Source organism: Rhipicephalus microplus, chromosome 1 (assembly GCF_043290135.1).
Source record: "Rhipicephalus microplus isolate Deutch F79 chromosome 1, USDA_Rmic, whole genome shotgun sequence".
NCBI lineage: Eukaryota > Metazoa > Arthropoda > Arachnida > Ixodida > Ixodidae > Rhipicephalus > Rhipicephalus microplus.
In genome coordinates this window covers 243,291,497-243,318,897 of record NC_134700.1, presented here as the reverse complement: position 1 = coordinate 243,318,897, position 27,401 = coordinate 243,291,497, and the positions used below count along the sequence as shown (strand labels likewise).

At 45.1% G+C, this 27,401-nt stretch overlaps 2 protein-coding genes across 2 annotated transcripts in view; both read right to left on the bottom strand.

Annotated features, from left to right (window-relative positions):
* LOC142813830 (retinol dehydrogenase 13-like) overlaps window positions 1-14,903 on the bottom strand; it is a 28,094-nt gene extending 13,191 nt beyond the window's left edge. The window contains exons 1-4 of the mRNA XM_075891765.1: window positions 14,747-14,903; window positions 9,060-9,243; window positions 5,223-5,462; window positions 3,019-3,111 (exon numbers count right to left, since the gene is read on the bottom strand). Of these exons, the coding sequence (XP_075747880.1) occupies window positions 3,019-3,111; window positions 5,223-5,462; window positions 9,060-9,234 (508 nt within the window). The 5' untranslated portion in view covers window positions 9,235-9,243; window positions 14,747-14,903. The remainder of the gene's footprint in view (window positions 1-3,018; window positions 3,112-5,222; window positions 5,463-9,059; window positions 9,244-14,746) is intronic.
* A 10,100-nt stretch (window positions 14,904-25,003) lies between these two features.
* The window catches only part of LOC142813824 (retinol dehydrogenase 12-like), a 31,354-nt gene continuing 28,956 nt past the window's right edge, over window positions 25,004-27,401 (bottom strand). The window contains exon 7 of the mRNA XM_075891760.1: window positions 25,004-26,793. Coding sequence (XP_075747875.1) covers window positions 26,590-26,793 — 204 coding nt within the window. The 3' untranslated portion in view covers window positions 25,004-26,589. The remainder of the gene's footprint in view (window positions 26,794-27,401) is intronic.

Sequence of the window (27,401 nt, the reverse complement as noted above, 5' to 3'; positions counted from 1 at the left end):
GTGGCACCGAGTGGCAGAGTTTTCTGGTGGGTGCACAGAATATATATCCCCATTAAAAATAAAAGGTATGGAAAGGGTCACGCTAAGGATTTTATGTCATCGAACGGAAAATATATGGTCAGCCTTAAGTCAGAATTCGAATCCTTCTCCTCGCGTTGGAAGCATTATTACGCACGGAGAAAGGAACAGCCGTCCTTGAACGTAGAAAATTCGCAAAGTCTAGAAGAACGCAAAAGCCTCCCTTTGTAGCTATTTTACCTTACGTTTTTTATTGGGAGTGTGTGACTAGTAAAATTTTATTTTCAATCGAATCGAAACGAATAGCGTCGAATATTGGCATAAAATACCAAATATCGAATAAAAAATTTAATAAAACATTTGATTGAAAATAAAAAACATAACAAATAAATTAAGTCTGCTCACGTCCTCGACGACATTACGTGGTGAGAGATTGCTGCAGGAAGATTACAAATTGCCATATGTGCAGGTATGTTCGTAGAAGAGCCGTCGTTGAAGTTAGCAGCAGCAGCAGTCATAACCTCTAATGGCTAACAGAGGGAAATATGGTGGCGAGCTTTTTTTTTTTTTCGTTTATGGCTCCCCAAAACGGTAATGTTGTGCTTGTTCACAGCAGCGTTCCAACTGCCCGCGCCGGAATGATGAGATTTTCCGAAACAATCAGTGGAATGTAGTGCGGCAGTGGCAACAAATTTTCACGTGCCAAGCCTATCAGAGAAGATTTGGCGGGCCAAAGTGAAGTCGTTTTACGGCGCTTGCGAAATACGTGACTGAACTACGCAAACAGGCCCATGGTCTCGTTTCGGAAGCGTTGTTGGGAAGGGCTTGACGGTTTCCTGGCGCGTTCCGTTTTTTCGCGTGGAAATAAAATAATCTTCTTTAAAATAAACATGCACCTGCTTTTGAGGTAGGATATCAGTGAAAGTTTAAACGCTTACCATGACGACGTTAGAGTTAGCTTCAGCCACTCCCCTAACCAAGAGTAGCGTAACGAGAAATTTTGAAGGGGGTAGGAGATGTCAATTGCACTTTACGTACGTTCGCGCGTGCGTGTGTATATATATACACAAACAAAACTGAAAGATTCCGGAACGTACGTGATTTGTGTTTCGCGTCGTGTTGGCATGGCGGCTCGTCGACAAGGGGCAGTTCGAGCCGCCTGCTGCTTCGAGTGCGATAACATCGACTTAGAACACTGCTAATATGTGGCACAGAAAGGCGATGGCGTCAATGGCTGAATGACACACAGTAATTGATTGAATTGGGGTATACAGAAGGACGCACCAGCGTAAGGCGGAACACCTACCCACGTTCACAGCTCAAGCTGCAAACTCAGACTCTCGCGTTCTTGGAAAGCATGAGCACAGGCTTAGGTTACCCTTACGCTGCTTTCTCTCGTCAAATGACGGCGCTTTGAAAGTGCATATAAAGCACCAGTGTTTATTAGGTGCCATCTTTGCGCAACAGTCACCATATGCTGTGTGCAAATGTATGTTATAGCTACTTCAGCTGCCATAAAGGTTAGTAATCATCGGGTTGAAGATAGACGTCAACGTACGCATGCATTCACGCCCAACGGTGCTGTAGCTGCCAAACACCGATATTTGAGGACCTTTTTTTTTTTCAAAATGGGCCAAGTCTAGATCTCAAACTAGCTCAAATAGGGCTCTATTGGCCCATGCATATTTCTAACTTTCCTCTAAAACAATAATAATAAATTAATACCAATTAGTAATTTATTATTACCGTTTTAGAAGAAAGTTGAGAGTATGTATGGGACAATGCAGCCATATTTGACCTAGTTTAAGTTCTCAACTTGGCCCATTGAAAAAAAAAGCTCCTCATAGATTGTCATTCTTTCATGCATTAATGTACAATAAACTATCAACCTCTCGTGTTTATTAACAACAAACCACTCAACAACAACTACTCAAGCGATGTTTACCTTCGTGTTTTATTAATTCACATGACTAGGTAATCATCCATGCTTTTCTTGCTTTGCTTGTTTTTATTATGCGAGCGTCGACAAAAAAGAAAGATCGAACCGCTTGGATGGTCATTGGTGAAGACGCGAACTCGTCCCACACACAGCGAGTCTAGGCCGCCGGCCCGGTTACACTTTACATCCTGGATTTGCTTGTCGAGAGTGGAGCTATACATACAGAAGCGATGATGCCTTTGCTGAACCTACTCGGGCAGTGTTCTTCTCAAACGAATACAGGTGGTCAAACATTTTTTTTAGTCACGCTGCGAAGCCTGATTAAACCGTCGATTAAACGCGCAGCTCGCGATTGTTATGGTTTTTTTTTTGCTTTATTTCGCTCACGCTGCTTTACCGTTAAATGTCCCATTCACAAGGAACGAAACGCCTTGAGATATTCGGCGTAACCAAGAGGTGCTTTAGTTGCCTGCGCTAACTCACGCTAGATCTCCTTGATTCTGTAGCTTAAAATATGCCAACTGCGTGAGATGCCACAGTGAGTTTAGGGTATATAAAACAGTTTTGGTTTCTCTTTCCCTCTTGGATGATTTGAAATTTACGTTATTTAACGTAAGTATAGTAAACAGGGTGACGCCGCCTTTGTCACCTTTGTTTTCTAAGTTTATTCACGAGGCATCAATAAGCGTGTCATTAGTAGGGCTGCAGTGTATGTTTGCATTGCGTGCGCGTCACCACATGTCAAACTACGAGACAAGATGTTTCACTAAGCAGTGACATTGTGCTTAACACGTCCGACACTGGTGGTGAATTATACACAATCTCACGAAGAGGAGGAGGAGGAGGAGGAGGAGGGGGGGGGAGAAGGAGGAGGGAGAAGGAGGAAGGACAGGGAGGTTAGCAGTTCTCAGACCGGCTGGCTATCCTGTGCTGGGGAAGGGGTAAGGGGAATAAAAGACATCCTGCAACGGGAAATTACCATTGAAATCCCGCGCATACTCGCTGTCAAGGGTTGTTTGAAATTGGCAAAAAAAAAAAGAAAGTAGAAATGCCACGCTTACCAAGAAGAAGAAGCGTGAGCAATAAGGGTGCTAGGAAGTTTGCCTGGAAGATCTCCTCAAACCCGTCTTCAGTCAGTTTGACCTTCTTTGAATCTGTGATCAAGATGATAAAAAATACAGTTAGCATCATAGCGGGAATAGTGCTTACCAATAACTAGTAATGAGTTGTACGTGTCGAGTGGACTTATCGTTGTGTATGTGTGTTGTTATGAAAGTAGTTTGCTTCACAACACGAAGAGGCGGCTGTCGGGATCTATCCATTGAAGCTGAAGCGATGTGGCGAGTGATGGAAACACGTCATTACTTTCGTGCGAAGTTTCTGCCTTTCGCTGCTCCCTAAAGCTAGAAATAATTTTATCTTTACCTTTTCATCCGCTATTCTACGTCATTAGGTTAGCCGAAGATGTAATTACTGGTACGCATATTTGACTCTCGACTGAGGACCACTCTCTACTATTACATCTGTTTACCTTGGTTTTAATTACTACTCCAAAACAACAACGAAATATTATACAGCCTAAAGACAGCGCCTTTCTATTCTTCAGCAGTTAGAGTGTTTTCGCGTTTACTTTTGATGCACTCAAACCGCCCGCGACATATGCACTCAACGTAACAATCCCATGTACGAGCACCCGATCACGCTAAGTTGCGAAGTGGTCGTTAATGAAAACCAGCATACAATGAATCCAAAGAAAGCATATAAGGAACGTTAATTGCACTGTTTAAAGTGTGTTGTAATAAATGCGACAGAAGTGTGAGGAACGTTCAGCAGACAAGAAGACAACTCGCCACCGGCAGGAATCGAACCTTGCAACCTCCGGATTACGCGCGCGATCCTCTTACCACTTGAGCTGACGGCGGTCGCACGCCTTACTAATTTATTGGGTGATTATATGCGTGCAAAGCAGGAATCTATTTATGGGCATGCAAGTGCGAGTGTGTCAGTGCCACTCGTAGCTATGGCAGCGAGTGTAGTATATACACTCTTTCTGTTCGCCGGCTGGCGTCACGTATCACGAGAGCCTTTACTGAGCGGAGAGCTGACCAATGAGTCCTCGCGTGCTACCGAAGGCTTCAAGGATGGCAGAATGGGACCCTCGCTATCAATTATTGGATAAGTGAGAAGAACTTTGAAGGCTCGTTTGTTCGTTGTGGCGTAAGCCATGAAATAGCTAAACCAACCACCACAGTGCTCCCGTGGAGCAAACGCTGAGTTAACAGCATCATCTGATACAAGACCGTTGTTCTATGCTACAGCACGGCGTTCTGCCTCGTCCACATAAGTTTTAACGCGACCGTGTTAGAGTGCGTGCTCGAAGAAAAAAGCCAATGGTGTCAAATTTAGAAATAAACTGCCACTCACTTGTTTTGAACAAATACTTGGTTAAATTGGATTTAGTGCCTTGTTAATGACGTCGACTCGCGTTGATGACAACATGAAACGCGATGGATACGGCTGGAGGATGAAAATTACTTCGTTAAATTAGGTTTCGTTAGATGGAGCCTTGACTCTCTTCTTATAAACTGTATCAGCACTGTGAATTCGCGGATGATGTATGTGTGTACACACAGATCCATCTCGCAACTTATATCGCCTTTAAAATGCTGGACGCAACCGAAGACGTTTCCACTGTTCTTTGTTCAATGAATAACCGCCTCAGTAACGCTGATTTCTCATCCGCGACAGGAAGTGGCAGATACCCTTCATAAGGAGCCATTTGGGACTTTCCTTAAATGGCTGTGTTGACATGTGGTGCTCCCATAAAAAAGCTTTAAATCAATCAATCAATCAATCAATCAATCAATCAATCAATCAATCAATCAATCAATCAATCAATCAATCAACCGCTGCTGATTTATAACAGCTGCCATGTAAAAATTTTGCCGTTCTGCCTTCGTAGCGATGGACCCAACGGGACTTCAAACGGTTACAAGTCAGTTTGGCATTCGCCAGGGTAAAGAAAAGTTACTCATTGATTGATCGTTTGAGTGAATGGTGAATTCATCAATCGATCAGTCAATCACTCGATAACATTTCTTCACTTTGAGTGAGACACGACAAAGCTGACGTGCAGCTGACGTGCAGCTTGCTTGCCTTTACAAATGCTGAATTTACTGATTTGGCCGTTTCGATGGCTCACTTCGGAAGCAAAACCCCGTCCATCGACATCGGCATAGACGGCACCGACAATTTTCGAACTTACGTCCGATCGCCCCGGCGTTGTTGATGAGCACGTCCAGCCGGTCCTCTGTGCGGACGACGTCGTCGCAGAACTTGCGGACCGACTTGAACGAAGTCATGTCCAGCGCTTTGACGACCACCCGCTGTTTCGTCTGCTCGAATATCTGCTCCGCCGTGTGCTGCGCCTTCTCGGCGTTTCGGCAGGCTATGATGACTCTTGCTTTTCTGCGGGCCAGCTCCATGGCTGTCTCCTTGCCGATGCCTGCGTGAAGAAACGGGTCTCACCGAGGATGCTGCACTGTGCCGTTTTGACGTTTAAGCGGCCTTGCGATTATGCCATTTTCAAACACACACACACACGCGCGAGCACACACACAAACACACGAACGTCTGTGCGTCGTCAAATGACCATGCGCGTCCTTGTTCATTGCACTAGTAGCGCAATCTGGAACCATTATTATTATTTATTTATTTACAATACTGTTAGCCATCGCGAGCTGTTACAGAGGTGGGAAAGCAAGCTATACAGTGCTATGTATTATTGTATTCCAGACGTCGCTGAAAAACTTCAGCTGACTCACAAGCAACAAATACACTATTATCGGAGTCAGTGTATGACCTAGCATGTCTTGCTTGTAAATACAAGCTTTTGCTAGAGATGCAAAGTTTTCGCTAGTAGTACTAAGTGTGGCTAGACTTTGCCTATTGTTCTTCACACTGCGTACAGGCCGCGTGGTTTTTTCTGTAGAATGTCACGCGAATAGTTGCGTGATGTTACGTGATTTCAGCAACACGACTAGCTGTTTCGTGGTTTGGGGAAAGAATGTGTCACGTCACTCTGAGTTGGCGTTACTTGAAGTTATTCACATGACCACCTGTCACCTTGTTGATGGCGGGAACGTGTCGCGTGGATAGCTGTTACGGAATGTAGTGATATTCGTCACGTGACTAGCATGTTACGTCATGTTGTGTAATTCTTGGTAACGTGAGCAGTTATGTCATGTCAGATTATTCTACTCACGTGAATAGGGCTTGATGCTGTGCAACTGCAGTCAAAGGACTAGATGTTAGAGGATTTTTCAGTGACGTCACTATAGTTTCGTGATATTTAGGTAATTTTGGTCACGTGAACAGTTGTTACATGATGCTACGTACTTTTTAGCCGCGCGATTCGCTGTTACGCGATGTTCCGTGATTCTTAGTCGCCTAACAAACACGTTATCATACTGGATGTGAACGGCAACGCTGCGAAGTTGGTGACACGGAAAAAGGACCGCACTGACGAAGCGCGCATCTAACAGCTGGTTTATCGAAACAAAAGAATAAAACAAATGGGGGGAAGCAGGGGACATACGATGGTCAAATTGGACATACAAAGAAGAGGGCACCGTCAACAATTCGTGCCTTTATTTAGTATTTTAGTTTCAATAAATCAGTTGTTAGCTGCGCTTAATCTGTGTCCTCCCTGTTTAGCGTGTTATCAACTTCGCAGCGCTGCCTTTCGCGTCCAGTAGGTTCCGACTAGCCTCCACACAAGCTCTTCTGAACGTCATCGTACTTATTGTATTGTATTCCGGGCCGGAAATGTCGGCGCACGTGTTCTAGGAGTGAAGCAAAAGTTGAAGATTGCCCAGTTGGAGAGGCTAGCCAGCACGCGCACAGGACGGAGTATCCTTGACAAGTTGGGGATAAATTACCATAGGCAACAAGGAACTAAAGTGTCGGTTTCAAAGGTGATCAGGGAAAAGATCCAGGTCCCCAATCTGCCCAAAAACATGCACCCCGAATTTAATCAGGGCAGAAGAGAAATCCGTGCTAGAACTCTGCTTAAGGCCTACGGCAGAGACAAGGAAGCGTTGTTCGTAGACGCAGCGGAGTACCCTAGTCACAAATCCTACGTTGCGGTAGTAATAAACACCGACCGCAAATGCGTAAACGCGTGCTCCATACGCTCGGATAATTCAGAAATCATGGAAGAGGTGGCTATTGCACAGGCCATAATTTCCCCAAAGTGTAGGTATGTCATCAGCGACTCGCAGTCAGGAATCCATAACTATGCACGAGGAAGAATATCTCCCGAGGCAGCCAACATACTCCTCCGCAAGGCAAATCTCATATCATCCGAGGAATTCGAAGAAAGGTATATTATATGGTTCCCAGCCCACAACCCGTGTGCGTCGCTCATTCCCAACCTCAACGAGGAGGCTCACCGCGTATCGCGAGGTCTCACTTACCGCACTCGCAATGGAGCTTCACATGAGGTACTGGGAGGAGATGAGTGATGGGAGAGGGACAGAATGTTTAGGTTCTGCGACATTATCCAATTCTACCGAAAGTCGAGGCGCAGATTTCCACCACCTAGCTCCACATTAGACAGATCTCAGGAGGTTGACTGGAGGCGACTTCAAACTAGAACATTTCCCAACCCGAAGCACCTAAATCGCATCTACCCCGAACTATACCCAGATGACTCGTGTAAACTATGTAGCATGAGGCGCGCCTCCCTAGAGCATATGTTATGGGAATGCACACAGATACAGGACGCCAATGCAGTCTCCCCAGAACAGCTTGGGGCGCGGTGGAGAGCCGCGCTGATCAGCTCAGATCAGACAGATCAAATATGGGCCATCCAGCGAGCACGGGAGGCGGCTGAGAGACAGGGTCTCTCCACCGCCCCTGGTGCGGCTTAGGCCCACGCCTCAATCCGCTGGTTAAATAAAGTTTGCTCACTCAATGCGAGCACTTCCAAGTTCATGATGATGATGATGATTGCCGTTCGTGCTACCCACAGCAACGAAAAGCAGAAAAAGCTCCATTCTTCAAATAAGTTCCCCCATAAGTTTGTTGACGAGGCTACTAATCGTTATCGTGATCGTTATTGTGATCGTTATCTTATTCATAGTGTGAAATTAATTTTCTTCCGAGGGTCTATATACTTGGCAATGCAACCAACAACACGAATTTTTAGTCACATCCTCACACAGCTTACCAGTTACATTTAAATCATGGCCCAGATTCGTGGCGGGGTTCTTTACGTACAGGCAAGCTCAGTTGACAAATTCGCTTGAAAGTGTTCTCAACTCTAAAATAAAAGCAGCGCAAAAAAGAACACCACAAGAAGAAAAAACGATGCATTGGTATACCGCCTTTTTGCGCTGCTTTTACTGTGAAGATGAAACAACTTGCGCTGTTTTGTATACGCCGTTGCAGTTCTCAACTCTCGGGAAAAATTTTCATGTCACCGCATCAAAAGGTAGTGGCAGACTGGAGGAGTATTTTTGATGTTGAAAATAAAGATATCGTACTAGGTCTTCACAGAGACGTTGTTCAGATCCAGCCCATGCATGCTCAAAGGGGGGGGGGGTGGTGATATTGTGGGCGTCTCATGCCAGGAGTGGCTCATGCCAGGAGTACAGCACAAGCGCACACTCGCAACTGAAAGTTTATTGAAGGTGCAACAAATATAGAGCTTACAAAAATTGTCACATCATACAAGTTTCCTTTGCCTAAAAGAAGAAAAAAACAACAGAAAAATCAACCAAATTCCGCAAAATGTCTTAAAAATATCACCAAGGCGCGTGCTAATGTGCGAGTGTGCGCTTGTATTGTTGTTCTCTCCTCCAGTCGTAAAGCACCGCGCCCCACTTCTATCTTCCATAATGAACCACTACCAACTAGGCCAAATGGCTGTTTTGCTACAATGAAATTCAGACAATAATTCGCAAGAATGATCTGCGCCTAGTGCGTAGTCGCGAATACAGCTTCGCCCAATGTTTTATTTAGAAGTGCATTGCTGCCACCCTTTCATCTTTAGGCGAATGTCACGTTCTCAGTCAAGGTTGTACGTAACAAAACCAACCTGAGGTGGCCCCCGTAACGATGACTGTCTTTCCTTCCATGGACGCCTCTGAATGACACATGGCGTGCTTGTCCCACAAATGTTCGATGGCCAGCAGCACGATCTTCACAAACAGAAGAAGCTCGGCCACGACCGCCCGCAGGTCCAGCTTCTTCTCTGGCTGAACAGTGTCCATTGTCCTTTCCTGTACGTGTTAGCACAGTCCTAAATAATGATTGGAGTATGCGTCTAAATATTATTATTGCATTTAAACACAAATATTGAGAAAAGTGTTAATCACATTTAAGTATTAGTATGATCCCGAAGTGAAATATGAACATATCTTTTTTCCACGATAAGTACACGGGTTATTAAAAATTAGTGCTGCTGAATCCGGCTGGCTAGTGAAAGGGTCATAATGGGAACGCTTTTTTTCTCTTTGATAAATTTTCTGTCACTGCATGAGTTTCCGTGCAACTGATATTCAATATCGAATACCCATGTGCAGCAGGACAGAAACTTGTGATGACTGGTACAATTGTATCGTTGAAGTGGTGCAACAAAACGCAGAAGAGGAGCGCTGCTTCATGGAAAAAAAATGAACTAGACAGGGCAGCGCTCGTCCTGTGTGCTCGTGCCTTCATTGTCTATTGCAGGGCTTCAAGGAAGGACAACAAAGACCCAGACAGGACAGCGACCATCTCGTGTGTCCATGTCTTCATTGTCTACGTCTCGTTGCACTGCTTCAAGGAAGGGCTACAATGGACCCAGACAGGACAGCGCCCGTCTCGTGTGTTCGTGCCTTCATTGTCTACGTCTCGTTGCCCTGCTTCAAAGAAGGAGAAGAAAGGACCCAGACAGGACAGCGCTCGTCTTGTGCGTCTGTGCCTTTATTGCCGTCTTATTGTGTGTCGATGTCCCCGTAATCCGAATTGTACATTAATAAGCCTCTTTCATTTTCTTTACTATCACCTGCTTTTGTGGTTGGGCATTAGTATAAGGGCTGGCACAACCTGTATTGCCAGAAGCAAAGCTGCTGAGATGAAGAGACATTTCACGCCTTTTCCCCTGTTGAAGCACGTGCATGAGCAGATGCATTGTGAACAAGGTGGATTCTGCTTGCTGCCACTAGTTTCCTCATTAACCCAATCAGTAAAACAATGGACCCGGAAGGCTTTGGTAACGGGTCGGATCCACGTAGAAGGACTACTTTCTTATCCAAAAGCTTTTTACTAAAAATCCGCGCGGAATTTCTCGTGATTTTAGGTGGATTGTTTCTGACTTTCACTTTCATAATAATTACACTGATAACAATGTGATGACAAAACGTGATTATATACGGGCGGATGTTTACTTGAAAAAATTATAATATGACAGACAAGGGTGAGGCCCTCACAGCAGCTCAGGCTGTTGTTGAGGAGGGCGATGGAGCTTTCCTTGATGGAGTCAGATCACTATCATTGTCTTCCTACGTTTATAAACTACGTGTCTAAGAAAGCAAACAAGAAGTTTGTAGACAAGGTCGACGAGCTTGAGCAGTAAAGCCATTTGAAAAATGTAAAGTCAGTCGACAACGTCAGTCGACAACGTCGTCGACAAATCGGCTGACAACGTCTATATCGTAGTAAATATACCGAGCGAAATACATGGACAATAACTTGTGGTGCTGACATTGACAGATGTGATAAATTAGCGACGTGCATGACTGATGAAACAAGCGACGCTATTGTTTGTTTCATGCACTGTGGTAGTCAGCAGATGGTTCTTCCAAGATTTAGAAAAGAACAGGTTACAGGCGAGATTCTGGGACTCTAGGAGCTGATCGGATGCAGTATGTTGATGAACATTCAAGAAATCATGACTGGTAGATTGCTATTATCCCTCAAGAGAAATGTATATAGCAGCTGCATCTTGCTGGTATTCACCTACGGAGCAGAAAGCTGGATTTACCAACACGCCCATCTGGCAGTCATCCTAGAAAGCTGGAGGCTTACGATGAGGGTTCGGCTTAAATTGAAGACGACGCAGTGAGTGATGGAAAGGAAAATGGTGGAAATAATCTTAGGAGACAAGGAGAAGGCAGAGCGGGTGAGGGAAGAAACCGAGGTTAAAGATATCATATTTAGTTGAAATCAAGAAGACCAAATGGACATGGGCCGGGAACATAGCACGTAGTTAGGAACCACTGGTCACAGGCGCGTAGCCAGACATTTTTTTTTCGAGGGGAGGGGTGCACCTTGATTTCTTGGAGGGCACCCCCTTGAAATGACATTTTTCGTTCTCCATTCTATGGCGGAAAAATATTCGGGAGCGGTGGGGGCACGGGCCTGGTGTACAACCCCCTGGCTACGCCCCTGGCTACGCCCCTGGCTGGTCATTAGGGGAACTGAGCCGATTACCAGAGAAGGCAGGTGGGTGAGGGGGAGACAGAAAGTTAGGTGATCAGATGACATTGCGAAGTTTGCGGGTATAAAGTGGCAAAAGCAAGCAGAAGATCGAGTTGACTGGCGGAACATGGGGGAGACCTTGGTGCAGCAGCGGGATGAGTCAGGCTGATGATGATGAGGATTATGATGAACAAGCAACTATTGTAAGCCACCATTCCTCGCAAGAAACGTGTCTTATAAATTCATGCGCCCGGCGGATGGCGTGTTTTTCGCCAGCATGAGTCTACCGGTAGGATTGCCGATGAGGGCGATTCGTGCAAGACTTGAAAGTATACAGCTGCGTCATCGTGCGGTTAGACGATCACGGCGCCGTTTCAATCGTCAACTTGTTACCTTTAAAACTTGGAGTCCTTTAACGTTAAGCTCTGCAATCGATGGCAGAGCATGTACGTTGCTCACTTAACATAGGACGCATTAAAAATGAACGCGTTGATGGCTTTCTCTTTTTAATTAACACGTAATTTTGATGCATTTTATTTACTTAGACTTGATTACCTATATATGATGACCGGCATAATTTCACCAGACATATCACAGTCCTATATACGGTGCAATCGAAGATGCCTTGAAAAGCTGCTACCGGCATTCTCTTACCGAAGGATATTCGATAATGAGTTCTAAATTGAATGGTTAACATCATAAATGCCCAATACTGTCGTCAGGGCAATTTATGAGTTGCAGACTGGAAACGAGGAATGTTTTTTTGATATTCTAAAAAAACATCGCGAAAACACGAATTGCACCAGTCTCACGTCTGTACTTATGGTAGAGAATAGCTTGTTGCCCCAGTGGAATGCCTAGATATCTAAGTAATGGTATCTAATTGATATCGTGTTGAAATTAAGTTACCCTATATAAACAAACGACTCTCGATACTGCCATTAACAGATACCAACTGACAATGGTAACAAGGAAGGTGTAGGTCAGTAGAGGGACTTGTTGGGCGAGTGGAAAAGTTGTTGAGAGGTTAGGGTTGAGTGCGGTTTTTTCTGCTGCATACAAGCTTGGCCTTATTTTTGCGGCTGTGGGTAAGAAGCTATCAGGACAGAGGAAGCAGGACCACGGGTGTGACATCAAACACCGTGATAAATTGGTCGAGTGTTGCAAAAAGGTAGTATATGATACACCATTAGCATGCGGGAAATGCCCTGTTGGGCAGACGGGTTGGTGTTTGAACTATATAGATTATTATATCATAACACTTCATTGAGAGGGACTCCTTGTTCTAATCATTCTTTATATTGCAGGGAGTGCGGCTGCGCACCCTTGCTATAAGAAAGTAAGGTTCTCGCAAGATAAAAAGGAAGGTTGCACGAGAAATTGAGGAAGCATACGTTATTAACAGATCGGGTGAGACATTCGTAGCAAAACTTTTTATTGTGTTGCATGCCACTGAGTTAGATTATTTGAGCGTCTGCCACTAATAGAATTTACTTTTCACTAATGTGACTCGTGACTGTGCCTTTTTAGTTATATATGTGTGTGCCTTTCGAATAAAATCAGTTGATAGTTTGGGGTTGTCTGTCTCCCGTCTTTATTTCGCGCTAAAAGCTACCGTAAGAAGGTGTAAGGTACGTTGTTTGTGGAATTTTAACTATATTTACTATATAATGTCGCAGTTATAATGTAAATGTGAAGAAAGTGAAGGGGGCGAAAAAAACAACAACAACTTGGCACCGTCAAGGACAGAGCCTGCAATCTTCGAAAAACACATTAGATGCTTTGCCGATTGAGTCACAACCGCGGTCGTCATACCGTTCAATTTTATGGGGTATTTCTGAGCATGCAAACGAGAAAGTGTAGCTACAACGATGATTCCAGAACACTTTTTTTTTTGCCAGCTATCATCACGTAGCACGGAATTTTTCGGCGAGTTGGCAGATGTCCAACAAGCCCTCGCATACTACCTGAACGCACCAGGCCTGCAAGAACGAGACCCCCGCTATGAATGAACAAAATGAGAAAATTGTCGAGGTTGTTTGTTTGACACAAACCTAATGAACTCCAATAGACAGTGAAACCCAGGACGGTTTAGTTATACAGCGCATTGACAGTGAAGCTGAAGAGGGTAAGCGTATTGTAACTAGAAATCGTGCAGAAATGCAACGTCATGCTGTCGTCACTAAACACCACCAAACGACGCGAAACCCCAGAATACTGCGCTGCTCTTCATACTGCAGTAGTTACGATATAAACGTGAAATAAGTAAAAGGGGGTGAAAGGACAACCATCGACGTAGCTCAAATGGTAAGAGCGTCGGACGCGTCATCCAAAGATTACGGGTTTGGCCTCTGCCGGCGGCAACTGCCATCTTCGTCCATTTAACTTTCTTCCCGTTTGTAGCGTAGTTACTAGAGTACACTTAGGAGAGCATAAATGACGTCTCCTTCCTTGGCTGAACTGTTTAATGGTTTTCATTTAACTTGTGCCTAACACAGAAACGAGCCTTTAAAGGGGAGTACACTAAAGAGCAAAATCAATTTTTCTTGTATATAGTACAATATCACAGCCTTAAGAAGACCACTCTTACCGTGACATGACGCTTGATAAGTGAGAAAAAAAAAACGCGCGAAAAGAAAATGGGAGTGCGGAGACGCCAATCTGTGATTTCCGTACCAAGCAACGTGACGACTTGAAATTATTCACAATACAGCTTTGAAAGAGTAAATTTGCTGTATAAACTAAGTTTCCTTTAGAGTCTGCAACGTGAGCTCTCGAAGAAAAAATCAATTCCATCGAATGGTTGCACAACTTTTGCATTGAACGTATTGCGCTGTACTTAGCCTTGTAATGTCTGGTCGATAAACAGTCATTAAGGAATAAGAGAATGTTGTGAATAGTTCAAGCTAAGTGAAATGATGCTGAGTCAACTGCAGTTGCGCAGTACAGCTGTTTGCAAGGCTTAGAGCTCAAACGCCGTCAACGGGGCTGCCATTCTCAATGTACTGGGTTGTACAGAAAAAGGCGAACAACGCATTTAGAACGTTTTTGTAGCAAACTTTTAATAGCTCGTAAAAATAGAGAAATGGCTTCTCAATCATTCTATATCTGGCTTCTATTTTCGTTGGTGAAAATTTTCGTGGATATATTGAAATAACGGCTGAAGTTAACTTATAATGTATTCCCATAGACAACAAACAGTTGGTGTTAAGCACGGAATACTCCGTAAAGAAGTACGTTCCAAGGTTAGGCAAACACTAGTAAAGCTTGATCGGAAGAGGCAAGACAATTTATAAACAAGACCAGGTGTTGACTACTTACGGCTGGCGCTCCTTCTGCCTCGAAATCTCGGCAGCCTCCGTTGACACTGGTCGAAAGAAATTCAGACGCTACAGGAAACGGCTGCTCGATTTGAAAGAGAGAAATATTGCGCGTTAAAAGGAAGAGAGCCACCGAGCGAACGTGCACGTATAAAAACACACGTAGTTGGCGGCCTTGGAGAGGCGGTTCTTTCAAGGCGCGCCAAACGCCGAAAGGGGAACGCCACTCCGATATGCAAACGGTGCTGGTACACAATTGCCGGTGAATCACATCCTCTTCGAACGCTTCCATTCAAGGTGTCAGCAGAATACTGCCAAGTGGTGGCGTGGCTGCAAGCGAGTCTATTGGGATTTCTCGAAGGCACAATTTCTCGTGCCACAAAAGTGGGTAATTGTCCATTCCGCCACTGATGACTTTTCCGCCGCCTTGCGGATTTTCACAAATGTGATTTTCTATATTGAGTGGACATATTGTTGGGGACAAATGGTCATTGATAACATAAACGAAAGTGACATCTTTCTGTTTTGAATGCGAGCCAGTTCTTAGACTTCGGCGACTTTGAGCAATTCCATACAAAAAAAAAAAATCGAGTACTGGAGCATTATTTCTGCCACACAGCCGCAATCGTCATCTGGCTGGGAGCAAGGAGGCACCAGCGCGGACAACCACGAGAGAAACGGCGTACACACAAGCCAGGCGTTTGTTTGTAGTCTCTCACGTCTCCGCTGATGCTTTTATTACACCGTAATGAATAAATTCGGCCTAAGAGAAGTATTGTTGGCGTCATCTGTCTTGCTGCTCATGCTTACTTTTTTTAAAGAAATGTGGCTCTCGCCATTTTCTTATCAGTAATGATATGCCACTCTGACGTGCTGTACTCCACAAACTCTTCATTTTTATCTATCTATCTATCTATCTATCTATCTATCTATCTATCTATCTATCTATCTATCTATCTATCTATCTATCTATCTATCTATCTATCTATCTATCTATCTATCTATCTATCTATCTATCTATCTATCTATCTATCTATCTATCTATCTATCTATCTATCTATCTATCTATCTATCTATCTATCTATCTATCTATCTATCTATCTATCTATCTATCTATCTATCTATCTATCTATCTATCTATCTATCTATCTATCTATCTATCTATCTATCTATCTATCTATCTATCTATCTATCTATCTATCTATCTATCTATCTATCTATCTATCTATCTATCTATCTATCTATCTATCTATCTATCTATCTATCTATCTAATCTCATGTCTGGGCAGTATCAAGTACACATATGTCTTACAAACTATATATAGAATGTACTAGAGCAGAGATTGTACTGAATACAGTATACTTTCCGAGATTATATCTTAAGATCGATACATTCGCAAATTTGTTATCGTTGATCTAAAGAATATACAGTGTTGACGTTATCGAGAGAACAAAAGTGGCTAAATACGTTACTATTGCACTAACGAAAAAATAAACGAATTACTGCCCTATATTACCTAAAAAAAGAAGAACGCACAGCTGTTACTTCGGGGTCAGAAATTTGAATCAGCGCCTCTTCGATGCAGGAGTGAACAGTAAAACTGCTATAAAGCTCATAGTTACATTTCACATAAAATTAATAGCCAAATAAAAGATATAACTAGAAGTACTGATTAACGAGAAAAAAATGGAGTACCCTTCATATGCCTTCGCGAAGGCGACGTTCTCGCGTGCACGCACAGACGCTATGGCCTTCCTAATCACTAGCCCACCATTGAATATTGCTCCTTGGTCTAGACCTTAACTGTGCCGCAAGGAAAGCATTAATGCGAACACCCTCCGCCTCAAACACCCTCCGGCTCCAACAATATAATGCTCATCGAGAGACCTTCAAAAAAAAAAACGATAAAAAAACAACAACATGGCACGCCTGCCAAGACCGAGTGATGAATATCTTGTTCTTGATTGCCCGCTATGGAGGACTGGAATGTGCAGTGGCGTTGTACACTGACCTCAAACATTAGCTTGAGGAGTTATACTACACGCAGATAAAAGAAGTTTAAATGTGCCTTTTGGATAAGAGTGGCATTGTTGCACACTTGGCTAGCTCGATGTCCACAATGCGCGTCATATATATCAGCGCTACGAGCTAATTTCAAATGCTGATGCACAGCGCGTGTTCTCGTAGGAATTTTGCAAAAAACAGAAATCAGCAACGAAATGAAGATATGTCTTCAACCAAATATCAGTATGCTTAGCTGAACGGGAATTATGGTAATCATTGTCAGCTCGCGTCTACTTCTGTGATTAATGTTCATGCTGATTTATTGGCTGGAATGTTCTAACCTTACTGTGTCTTTGGTGATTGCTCGATCTATTCTATATGGACATATGCAGGCGCCCGGAAGTTCTAATGAGTTCATTTATTTGTAATTTTATTTACGGTTTAAACACCAAGCAAGATGAGAATAAAACTGCTGTTGTATTTTATTTCTGACTGAAAATATTATTTATTGTTCAAAAATAAAACACTTTAATAAGGTCAATTTTCTGCCATTGGCAACAGGTAATAATACTCTTACAGGACTTGTAAACGGGGTTTGACAGGGCTTTGTTTACAGGGCAACTGCGTGCCGGTACATCACGTCGTTCTTCTCTTCACTTTTCTGGTGTTGTCGCTGCTGTTGCTTCGTTAGAATAGACCCACTGTAGCATTGCTCCTCTCTCAGACGAAGCTTAGCGTGAGAAGTCGGCTGGTCAGTCACTGAGTGAACTGCTTTAGGTGGGCTACGTCATGCGTATCATCGGTCTTAGATGATCGTCTCTCATCGTTATTGAGGCGTGCGATTCTATCATGCACCTCACTAAGGCGCTTAGTTACGACAGATGGTTCTCATAGTCGGCTAGTAGTTTTTGCGTATGTGCTGCCGAATGTGCTGTGTTTATCTCTCTTCCATCTCTGCTCTCTATCTTTCATCTCCTCCACCCCCCTCCCACGCGCAGGGTAGCAAACCGACTGCATATAGGCTGGTTAACCTCCCTGTCGTTCTTTTTTCCTATTCTCCTTGGGAAAGTCCACGTTTAAGGGCAGGAGCCCATATATCCACACTAAGTCTGCAGGCTCATAGGTTACTTGCCGGTGTCTGCTGACCTATCTTGACTTCGACCGTTTTAGTGAAGCCAGAGTACGCAATCGAGCGAGTCTCCAAGCCTCCTACATCCGGTAAATGGTTTACGCCATGAAAGAGTCGTCATGACTACAGAAAGAAAAGATCGTATACGCTCAACGAACGTAAAGAAGAAAAAAAAACGAGCTGTATCCAGGGGTTTCATGCTGCGCAGTGTTATAACCATATGTGACGAACGGAAAGCTCTTCGTCTCAGTTCTGGTCGTCCGAGCTAAAATACATAGATATCATGTTCACAAGTGTTCTGTTCATGCGCTCAGTCAAGCCATTGGTCTGTGGGTGATAAGACGTCGAATACTGCAGATTGAAGGCTCAATGACGCAGCAGTTCTTCAACCACATCGGCCCTGAGCCGACAGCCACGTTTACTGATTACCGCAAGAGGGGGACCACGATGAAGTATTAGGCAATGCAGCATGAACTGTGACACTTCACCTGCCGTTGCAGAGGATAGTGCTGCGTCTCGCAGGACCGAGTCAGGTACTACGTAAGGCAGTGATGTTGTACTTTTGCAGACACAGAATCCGCCGTGCAAGGCGTCCTGATGAATCCCAAAGATCGACGAGCCAGCGCACAGAGAGTGATGGTTGGTGATGATCGAAGGCTAACGCTCGTTAGTATGACCGAAATCACTGAGCCTCGAAAATAGCAGCGAGACATTCTTTTTCAATTACCGCTCGTGTTTGCTTAATGATCGGCTTGCGTGGGCCAGGACATGTTCCCTGTTACCCAATCGTACTACCAGTGCAGCACTAATACTGATGACATTTGTCTCTCTGTGGACCTCTGTATGCGCGGCAGGATTAAAATGTCCTAGTATCGACAGTGACGTAAGCAAGAAATGAAGCTGCCGAAAGGAAGCTGAACACTCGGGCGTCTACTCGAATAGCACGCTCTTGTGCAGAAGGCTCATCAAGGGATAAGTGCATGACTTCAGCAAAGCGAGGAATGAATCTCATTAAGAGCAGAACCCCGAGATGCTGTGAAGTTCTTTCACAGACTAAGGTGTCTCAAATGATTCAACAGACTCTGTCTTTGCAGGGTCAGAGCTGGCACCATCTTTATCCATAAGGTGTCCTAGCATCAAGGCTTGGTGCCCACCGAAATAGCACGTCTTAGAGTTGAGCATAAGACAGGCATTTCGCATACAACTTAGCCCAATGCCTAGACATTCGTTGTGCTCGTGGAATGTACAGGCGTGAGCGTAAGTATAAGATCACGTGGCTGAAGGCGCCATCAAGTGAAGAGACGCCTGCTGCGGTGCGCATGCGCGTCCCGTTGTATCAGGTGGCCTCTCTTGTCGCTCTGCTCTCCCCGACGCGCTCGTAGCCAAAACGACATCAAATCAAATTTGTGCCGTTTTTTTGACATAGTAGCTGCTACGGCACCGGTTCCAGCGCCGGGCTCTCCTCGGAATTCATACCGGTTGATTAACACATTTAAGTGTAGCCAGCCTCGCAAGCAGGCTGGCAACGCTGGTGGCAGATTTCGGAAGGTGCCTTGGCGAAATTGGGGTCTGGAAGTTGGACGTGTTCACAATTACGTTGAAATGTGCCGATTGTTAGATTGGTACGGCGTTGGTGAAAGCGCTTCTAATCATTGCCATCGATGGTCATCACACAATCTAGAGATGTGTCATGGGATACCTGCACATACGAGGAAGCTGAAATGTGCGATGCGGCACGATCATTTTATTTCAGTTAGCCGGCATGGGATATCTGTCCTGATCGTTGTAACATCTATATCCTGTTGTCGTCGAATAAGTGCTGTAGAACCACTACGAGTTACCGCTGCCATAGTGAGATATGACAAGTGTTTTGTTTGCTTGTTTCAACAATAAATCAATATGGCACATAACCACTGTGCATCGTTCTTCACTATTCTGTTGGTCTCGCTGCTGATGCTTAACTAGATTAGACCAACTGTAACGATATTGAATGGCTTCGCTACTTTTGTTACTTACTTTTATATTGAGTTCTGACACTTTTTCCAGCCTACCCAACGGTGACTCTTGCATACAGGACGCTGCCGTCAACATGTTACTTGCGAAGTACATTCAGCCTAGAACCGAAATAATCAATTTATGTCAAAGTTACGAGTAGCTATATGCATCGCTTGTTGATTTGCGCCCTTTATCACACAACGGAAATGTGGCTGGTTTTGGCCGCCATTTCCGACCAGTTCGCACTGCTTGCGAATATGAAAGCGTTCGTAAGGGAGGAAGTTACACGCAAACTGTCTTTGATACCCTTTGCTCATCCGTTGCATGTACAACAACCCGCTTGGGACGTCACGCTTCCGCCCCACCGTGCTCGCGTGCAATAAATAATCATTTTGCCAGACCAACACGTACACCTTCTTACGCCGGCAACACCGGGGCCAGCACCACCCAGCTACGCCAAGGTCGTTGCCAGACCTAATCCGCTCACTCCTTGTATACCTCCTCGTTAGGTGGACGCCGTAGCTGGACCTTGTGTGCAGCCTGTCAGGGAGCCCCAGCACTAGCCGCTACGTGAAGTGCCTCGTCCGATGAGAAGGACCGCTAGAACCCGGTGGCGCTACTGGGACACCGGTGCGCCACCTCCGAGAACCAGTGCTGCATCGCGGACAACCGCCCTGTTGGTTTGCGTTTGGCTACGATGGTCACGTTACACGTTACTATATAATATGGCGCAGCCGCCTGGCGCCGCGCCATCCGTGACAAGCCGTCAGACCCGTCCGCATTACCGCCATCCTATATATACCACTGTCGCCAATATACCACCCACCGCCTAACACCCGCCGCTCCTTGGCTCCGCGCCATCGATCATTGTTGCTGATGTAACCTCGTCCCGTCACTCAGGAAGAAGAAAGATAACCGTCGTACTTCGACATGCAATGACAGCGGCATCGTCGAAATGACCTTGTCGCAGCGCGTCCATTGTGATAGAGGTGCTTTTCGCTGGTATCCGCGCATCTGCCCTTGTGGACAAAGAAGCCGTCGTGTGTTATGCACGCCATATTTTACCGCTTCAGAAAATCACAATGTCCCTTTCTGGACTGTCTCTACGCACAACCCGTGCTCACATTTTCACTCCTTAGCGTCTTTCACAGCTCCTGTAGACAATGGGGACGTTGTGTACGCCATTAAATTCGCAATTATTCATTTCTGTTTTCCAAACGTCTTCCCTGTCTGGGACTTCTAGTCGTGCCAGAATGCCGTTATCTACTGCGCATAAGTTCGAAGAGGGAAATGTATTGGCACTGTGGAAGCCATTTGTGATGAGCAAGCTATTGACGCTCGCCATGACACGTACTGTGTAACCTGCCCTAATTTTAGTGCTATAGCTCTACAGTGGAGCGATGTATGATTCCTCCATATCTGGAACCTTTACAGTGGACCAGCGTTCCCAGCTCCTGCCATTCTTGGAACAACTTTGCTTTGCCTACATCGTGGGGCAGCCTTTCTTGGGCCGGACGTCTGCCCTCTCTCTCGAAATCGTCCTCTCTCTCATGTCCCTGTCTATAGCGCTCAACATGTCAAAAATTGAGGCTGGCTCACTATCACAACTGCGCTAGCACCCGCGTTACATTTCCTCGTCAGAATACGGTGTGATGAGCGAACAAGTCGACGATATGCGACAGATCAAAGTAACTGGACCTTCCAAAAGTCCATGAATATCTCCTGCCGTCGTTGTTTTAAAAAAAAAAGGGAATAGTATTGCGAGGATCATCAGCGCCTCAACAAGATCACTCACAACGACGTTTATTTCCTACCCCGCATAGACGACGCAGTGACAGCCTACAAGGAGCTGAATTCTTTTCATCTCTGCATTCGCGCTCAGCATAATGGCTAGTGCTCATGGCAGAGATCAATCAGCTGGAGACAGTCTTCGTCCTGCCCGATGGCCTGTATACGAATTCAACGTCATGTTCATCAAGTGGATTTCGTATACAATGCTCCCACGACATTTGATCGCATGATGGTCGCAGTAATGCAAGGCTTGGAGTGGCACACGTGATTATGCTATAGCTTGAAGACATTGTTGCCTTCTCTCCCGACTTCACAATCTAACTCAAACGACTTCAGCGTGTTTCGATATGCTTGCCAAACTCCGGTCTCCAACTCCGGTCCGGTTTCCCGCTCGGCAACTATGTCATAGCCAAGGATTAAATTCTTCCCGGAACTGCATGCCGAACACCGAGCCGTTGCTGAATTCTCTATGCGAATGTGCATCGAAATATAGTTACGCTTCGAGGAGACCGTCAAGGCAGAAAGGGGCCGTTTGTTAGGTCAGAAGGGTGACCTCAAGAGCAGCCGACTACTTGGTTGGTTGGTCGGTTGCCAATGATTAAACTGGCGCGACCCACTATGGAGATCGGCCATGAAACGGGTGGTGCCTTGTTCTATAAATAGTTTTGTTTAGATTGTTATTGTTAAATAGTTTATGAACTATTCGATAATATTTCTATAAAAATAGATGGTTTTTGAAGTAACTCATTAGCTTAATGCAAGGAAAATAAGAAAATAAGAAAATAAGAAAATAAGGAAAGAAATTAGGAATAAGCTTCGTTAGCGATCCACCTGATCCTCGTCTTCCTTTCTAACCCGGAGCGCCAAGCACGTTCACCGTGGTATTCCATATACGCAGAAATATTAAGCAATTCTCATCGGCTTGTGTTAGTACCTTGGTTCTATGGTTCGTACTTCAGACGCTTTATCCGTAATCTAGCCACCATAATTTCACCCCTGACGAAGATCCCTGGCACCAACGGGCACTTCACCTTGTGGTCACCAGACTGTGACGGGGCGTTTACGAATCTCCGTCGCTTGTTGACGTCTCTGCACACTTCGCGCCACTTCGGGCACATGGCCGCTCCACAAAAGTGCACACATATGCCACTCGGCGCAAACGGGTTCCCCTGAATATGTCACGATTAATTATACAAGTCGAGCGCTTGCCAAAACTGAGAGCTGTCACAACGTGACGAAGGAAAAAAAAAATGCCTTGCATTTGGCACCACCTCTTCGAAACTTGGGTCTGGAAATATCCAAATCAATTCGGTGCCTTTACTCGGGCCTACAGTCACAGGGATGTTTACTACGCCATAGAGTAATTGATCAGTCAGACCAAAAGAATATAGAGCTAAGTTCTTCATTCTCTTAAACATTTGAATATCATTATTCAGTAATTATTTGTTGAGTAACCAATATCTAGGATATACGAGTAGAATTGCGAAGAAAAAAATTCACCTAACACTCGGCCAATCATTAGCATTGGGTAAGAGCCATGAGATGAGGAGAAGAAGAAGAAGCTCTTACTAAGATCCGGCTGCATCGGGACTATATTTATGCAAGTCGAACGCTTACCTAACCGAGAGTAATCACACCGTGAAGGAATAAGAATGCCTTGCAATCATCCAAGCTCTTACTAAGATCCGGCTGCATCGGGACTATATTTATGCAAGTCGAACGCTTAACTAACCGAGAGTAATCACACCGTGAAGGAATAAGAATGCCTTGCAATCATCTAAGCTCTTACTAAGATCCGGCCGCATTTATACGGCCCCACACTTGATGCGGCATGAATCACCACTTGCCTCGTTGTCGGCCGTCGTTAACCGTCTTATACCCGTGCCACACGGGCAGAGAAAATGGCATTTATTCCCGAATGCCTTTAGATTTATTGCCATTCGCGCGGTGCCACACGGGCGAACCAAATGGCATTCGTCCGAATGCCATTCGCCACCAAATGCCTTCGCCAGAACTCAGTTGACTGAGAAATGCCTACTCTCGACGACACAGCTCGCGAAGTGCAGTTTACATTAAAGTATACAAAACAAATCATATTCAGCTAAAAATAAAATTTCCCGTCTTTTATTTGCACTAAACTTTCAGAAAATTGCTTTGAACGTTATACGAAGATCAGGTTTAAATGGTTTGAAATTAATTGAAGTTCAATGTACTGAAGCTGGCGCATAATAACTCATCTCTGCTCCAGAATTATTCGCTCTTGAGCACGATGCTTTGCACGGAAACACACACGTGCTTCCATGAAAAAAATGAACTGTGCGAACATCTTCTTCTGAGAGATGCGACAGGTGTGATGCGACAGGCGCCATTTCCTATTTACGCTGTGGATTTGACTAGTGTTGGCTTAGGTTGCTACGGTCGGCTTCAACGTCGTAAAACCAAGCAAGAAACTAAAACTTAGGGCAGCGTAATATGCTTATTTCTACATTTAATGATTATCTGATGTGTATGAAGCTTGTAAACGCTTGTTTATTTTTTATTGCTACTCACCCAATGCTCACTTGAAAGGTGCTGCGATCGACATCATCAAGTCAAATGTCATTCACTTTGGACATGTAGCAGCGCCGCCGAAAAAAATGTCATTCGGGAACTGAATGCTTTCGCCACCGAATGTCATCTTCTATGCCCGTGTGGCACGGGTATTACCTATTGGACACTTCGCCGGCAGGAGCACGACATCCGTAGGTTGTATCACAACGAATAACTCACGCAGTATCTTTCTGGGGATAGCGACTGCTGCTTAGTATTTCATCTTACTGTTTCTTATTTCTGTCGAGCTTGTTGTCTCTCTTACAAAGTACTGTTATTCTTGCAGCCTTCACCATTTAGGAAATATATCGGCTAAGATGCACAAACTATGTACGTGTACAAATAACTCCGTCATCTCAGATAGTACGTTTCACAAGTACCATCTGTATCCCGGTTGGATCAATACTTCACGAGCTTTTAACACTCAAAAGAACACCATGAAAATTTGTCGGCTGAAAAAAAGAAATGCTGAAAATTGGCGAAACGCGCACTGAGCCATGCAAAGCTTGAACCAGCCCTCCTGCTGCCCCTTCTGTGGATCCGTACTGACGGTGTACCACTCCACGTGGGAATGCTCTGCCCCACAGGGCGTTCCTCCCATTCCCAATCCCACCCCTTCCTCTTGGGAGTCTGCACTGCTCAGCTTACGCCGGCAGAAACAGCAGCAGCTGGTCCAGCGGGCTCGCAGGGTCGCGCAAGGCAATAGCGCCCTGGACTGAGGGCCCCACCCAAAGAAGGCTCAATGTGCATTCATTATTAATAAATGTTTATTCTCTCTCTCTCTCTCTCTCTTGAACCAGCAAAGCTGGACGATTCTGAAGTCTAACCCATCGAGGCGCAGTGTGCACATGTGTGGACGCAACTTCCTTTTGTCAGTTTCTCGGACCAGTGAGAAAAGAAGGGCAAGATACACTGCGCATACGATCAGTTGAACCTTATGCATTGTCAACGCTACTGGATTAAACCCCAATGTGCTGCGTAAATCTGCAGATGATTATTTTAGTGAAAGCAGAGTGGTGTTCGACGGGTCGCTTGACGTGCCGCGTTCCAGGACCAACTTTATAAGTATTACTTTTCTTTGCTCAAATTGAACACAGCCAAAAACGAATGGCGCGTGCATTTAAGGCCTAAGATTTCATACTTTATGTGTAAAATTGAACATGACTGACTGCAGATATATTTAGGTATGCACAAATTACGAATAATAAGCAAAGCTAACCGAAAACAACCTATTTTTTAATTTTTTTAATGTACTGTCGTGCATATCAGAATGTTGTGCAAAATTTATACTTTTGCGGACACTTCATCGCAGTTTGCGCCTGAAGGGCTAATCTGGTTCATTCCAGGTTGCTTCTAGGCCTTAGATAGATGATGCAGGTCCTAGATTGCATCTAGGTTGTTGCTATATATACTGTAGCTATAGGTGACGCTAGCTTGTTTCTACGTTGATTCTCCGAAGAGAGATGCTCGAGTTGAACGCAGACACGACACGGTCGTGTAAACTCCAGAGACAAAAGCTCGTGCTAATACCGAACATTCGTATCCCACGCATATCCACGGCTACATCGTCGTTGGCGCAGGCCTTTAATCGCCTCCGGGCCTTCTCGCAGCCACTGTTGCCTTTCCCGCTGCCTAGTATTCTGTTGTACGTACTCGGGGTCTTCGGCACGCCACCGTCACTTCGCAAGCCATTTATAAGCCTAGCTCTTGACTTCCTCACTTGATCATCGAGAAGCACCACTGCCGGAAATATGTTACGTACGGTGTGCGCACTTATTTATTTATACATACTGCAGCCAGACAGACCGACAATGAACAACAATTCAGACAGACCGACAATTTATGTGATCCTGAGGAGCTTTCGCGAAATCTCCTATCGGGGACCAGCGGAAGCCGCTGGTCGCGTCCAGGTCGGGGCTGAGACACCGTGATGTTCTGCCCTTTCTTGGGTCCTCTGTCTGGATTGCCTGGATTTGTGCCTGGAGTGATGGGCTCCGGAGTGCCTCTTCCCAGTCGGCTTCGCTGGATAGAGGGCCGTTAGGTAACGCGGGGCATTGCCAAAGCGTGTGCGCTAAGGCACAATATATTTGATTACATTCCGGACAACTTGAGTCAACGTCTGTGGAGATACGACTGAGAAGGCCCCGCAAGGGGAACGAGCCTGTCTGGAGCATTCTAAGTGTAATTGACTGAGACCTATCTAACTGCAGCCAAACAGGGATTTGTATACCTACACTTGATAAGCACTCTCTTACACAAATCAAATGGAACTACACGCGAGCCGTAAGTGTTACGAGTTCAGCGAGCCTATCTGCTTTTACATTTTCGATGCATGCTATAATTTTCCTATGAGAGAGTTGACCATGTCTTCGTCGAGGTGCACCAGACGTGCAGAGTGCCAGAAGAAGCGCTCGCACTTCCTCCGGTTGGCCGCCTGCCTGCTTATCCAGGCCCGCCGGCAGTCCGAGTAGTAGTGGCCCGTCCCCACCTTGGGCTCGACGGCCAGGTGGATGGACGTCTGCGCCCCTTCCTCGGCAGTCTGCACGAGAAAAGCCGTACATTCAAAGTGAGAACGAACCACAAAAAGGCACAGCTAGAGACTTTCTGCTTACAGCCCTAACACAAAAAAAAGGACGCTTGAAGAGATAGGACAAGTATGCACAGCCCAACCGAAAACTGCCATAGTTGTTTTACTTTAACTCGACCCTATGTTGGTTCTTCTTCAGCTGGCTATTCAGTCCTTGGCCACTGCAGCGAGAAAAGTGACATTCGTACAATCTATAGCTTGAGCGGAAACATTAGTGTGGGAACACGCAAGAAAAAACACCTCGAGTGATAAGCACTATAGAGCACAGGCGACCACTTTCTCTATGTCAAAGTACAAGCCCGAGACACACATATGAACCCCGGCGGAACACTAAAGAGTCTTAGAATTGGGAACCCATACAATTGGCACCGGCACGTGAAGCCACGGCTGGCGTTCCCTGATGGCGTTGATTCTGGTCCCTAAAATAAAACTTCATTTGGGTGCGTAGTAGGTACATATTTCTGAGTCTAAAATGAAATTACAGCGCGAACGTACTGCTTTCACTCTGAGGCCATACGATGAAACGTCTTCACGTATATATATATATATATATATATATA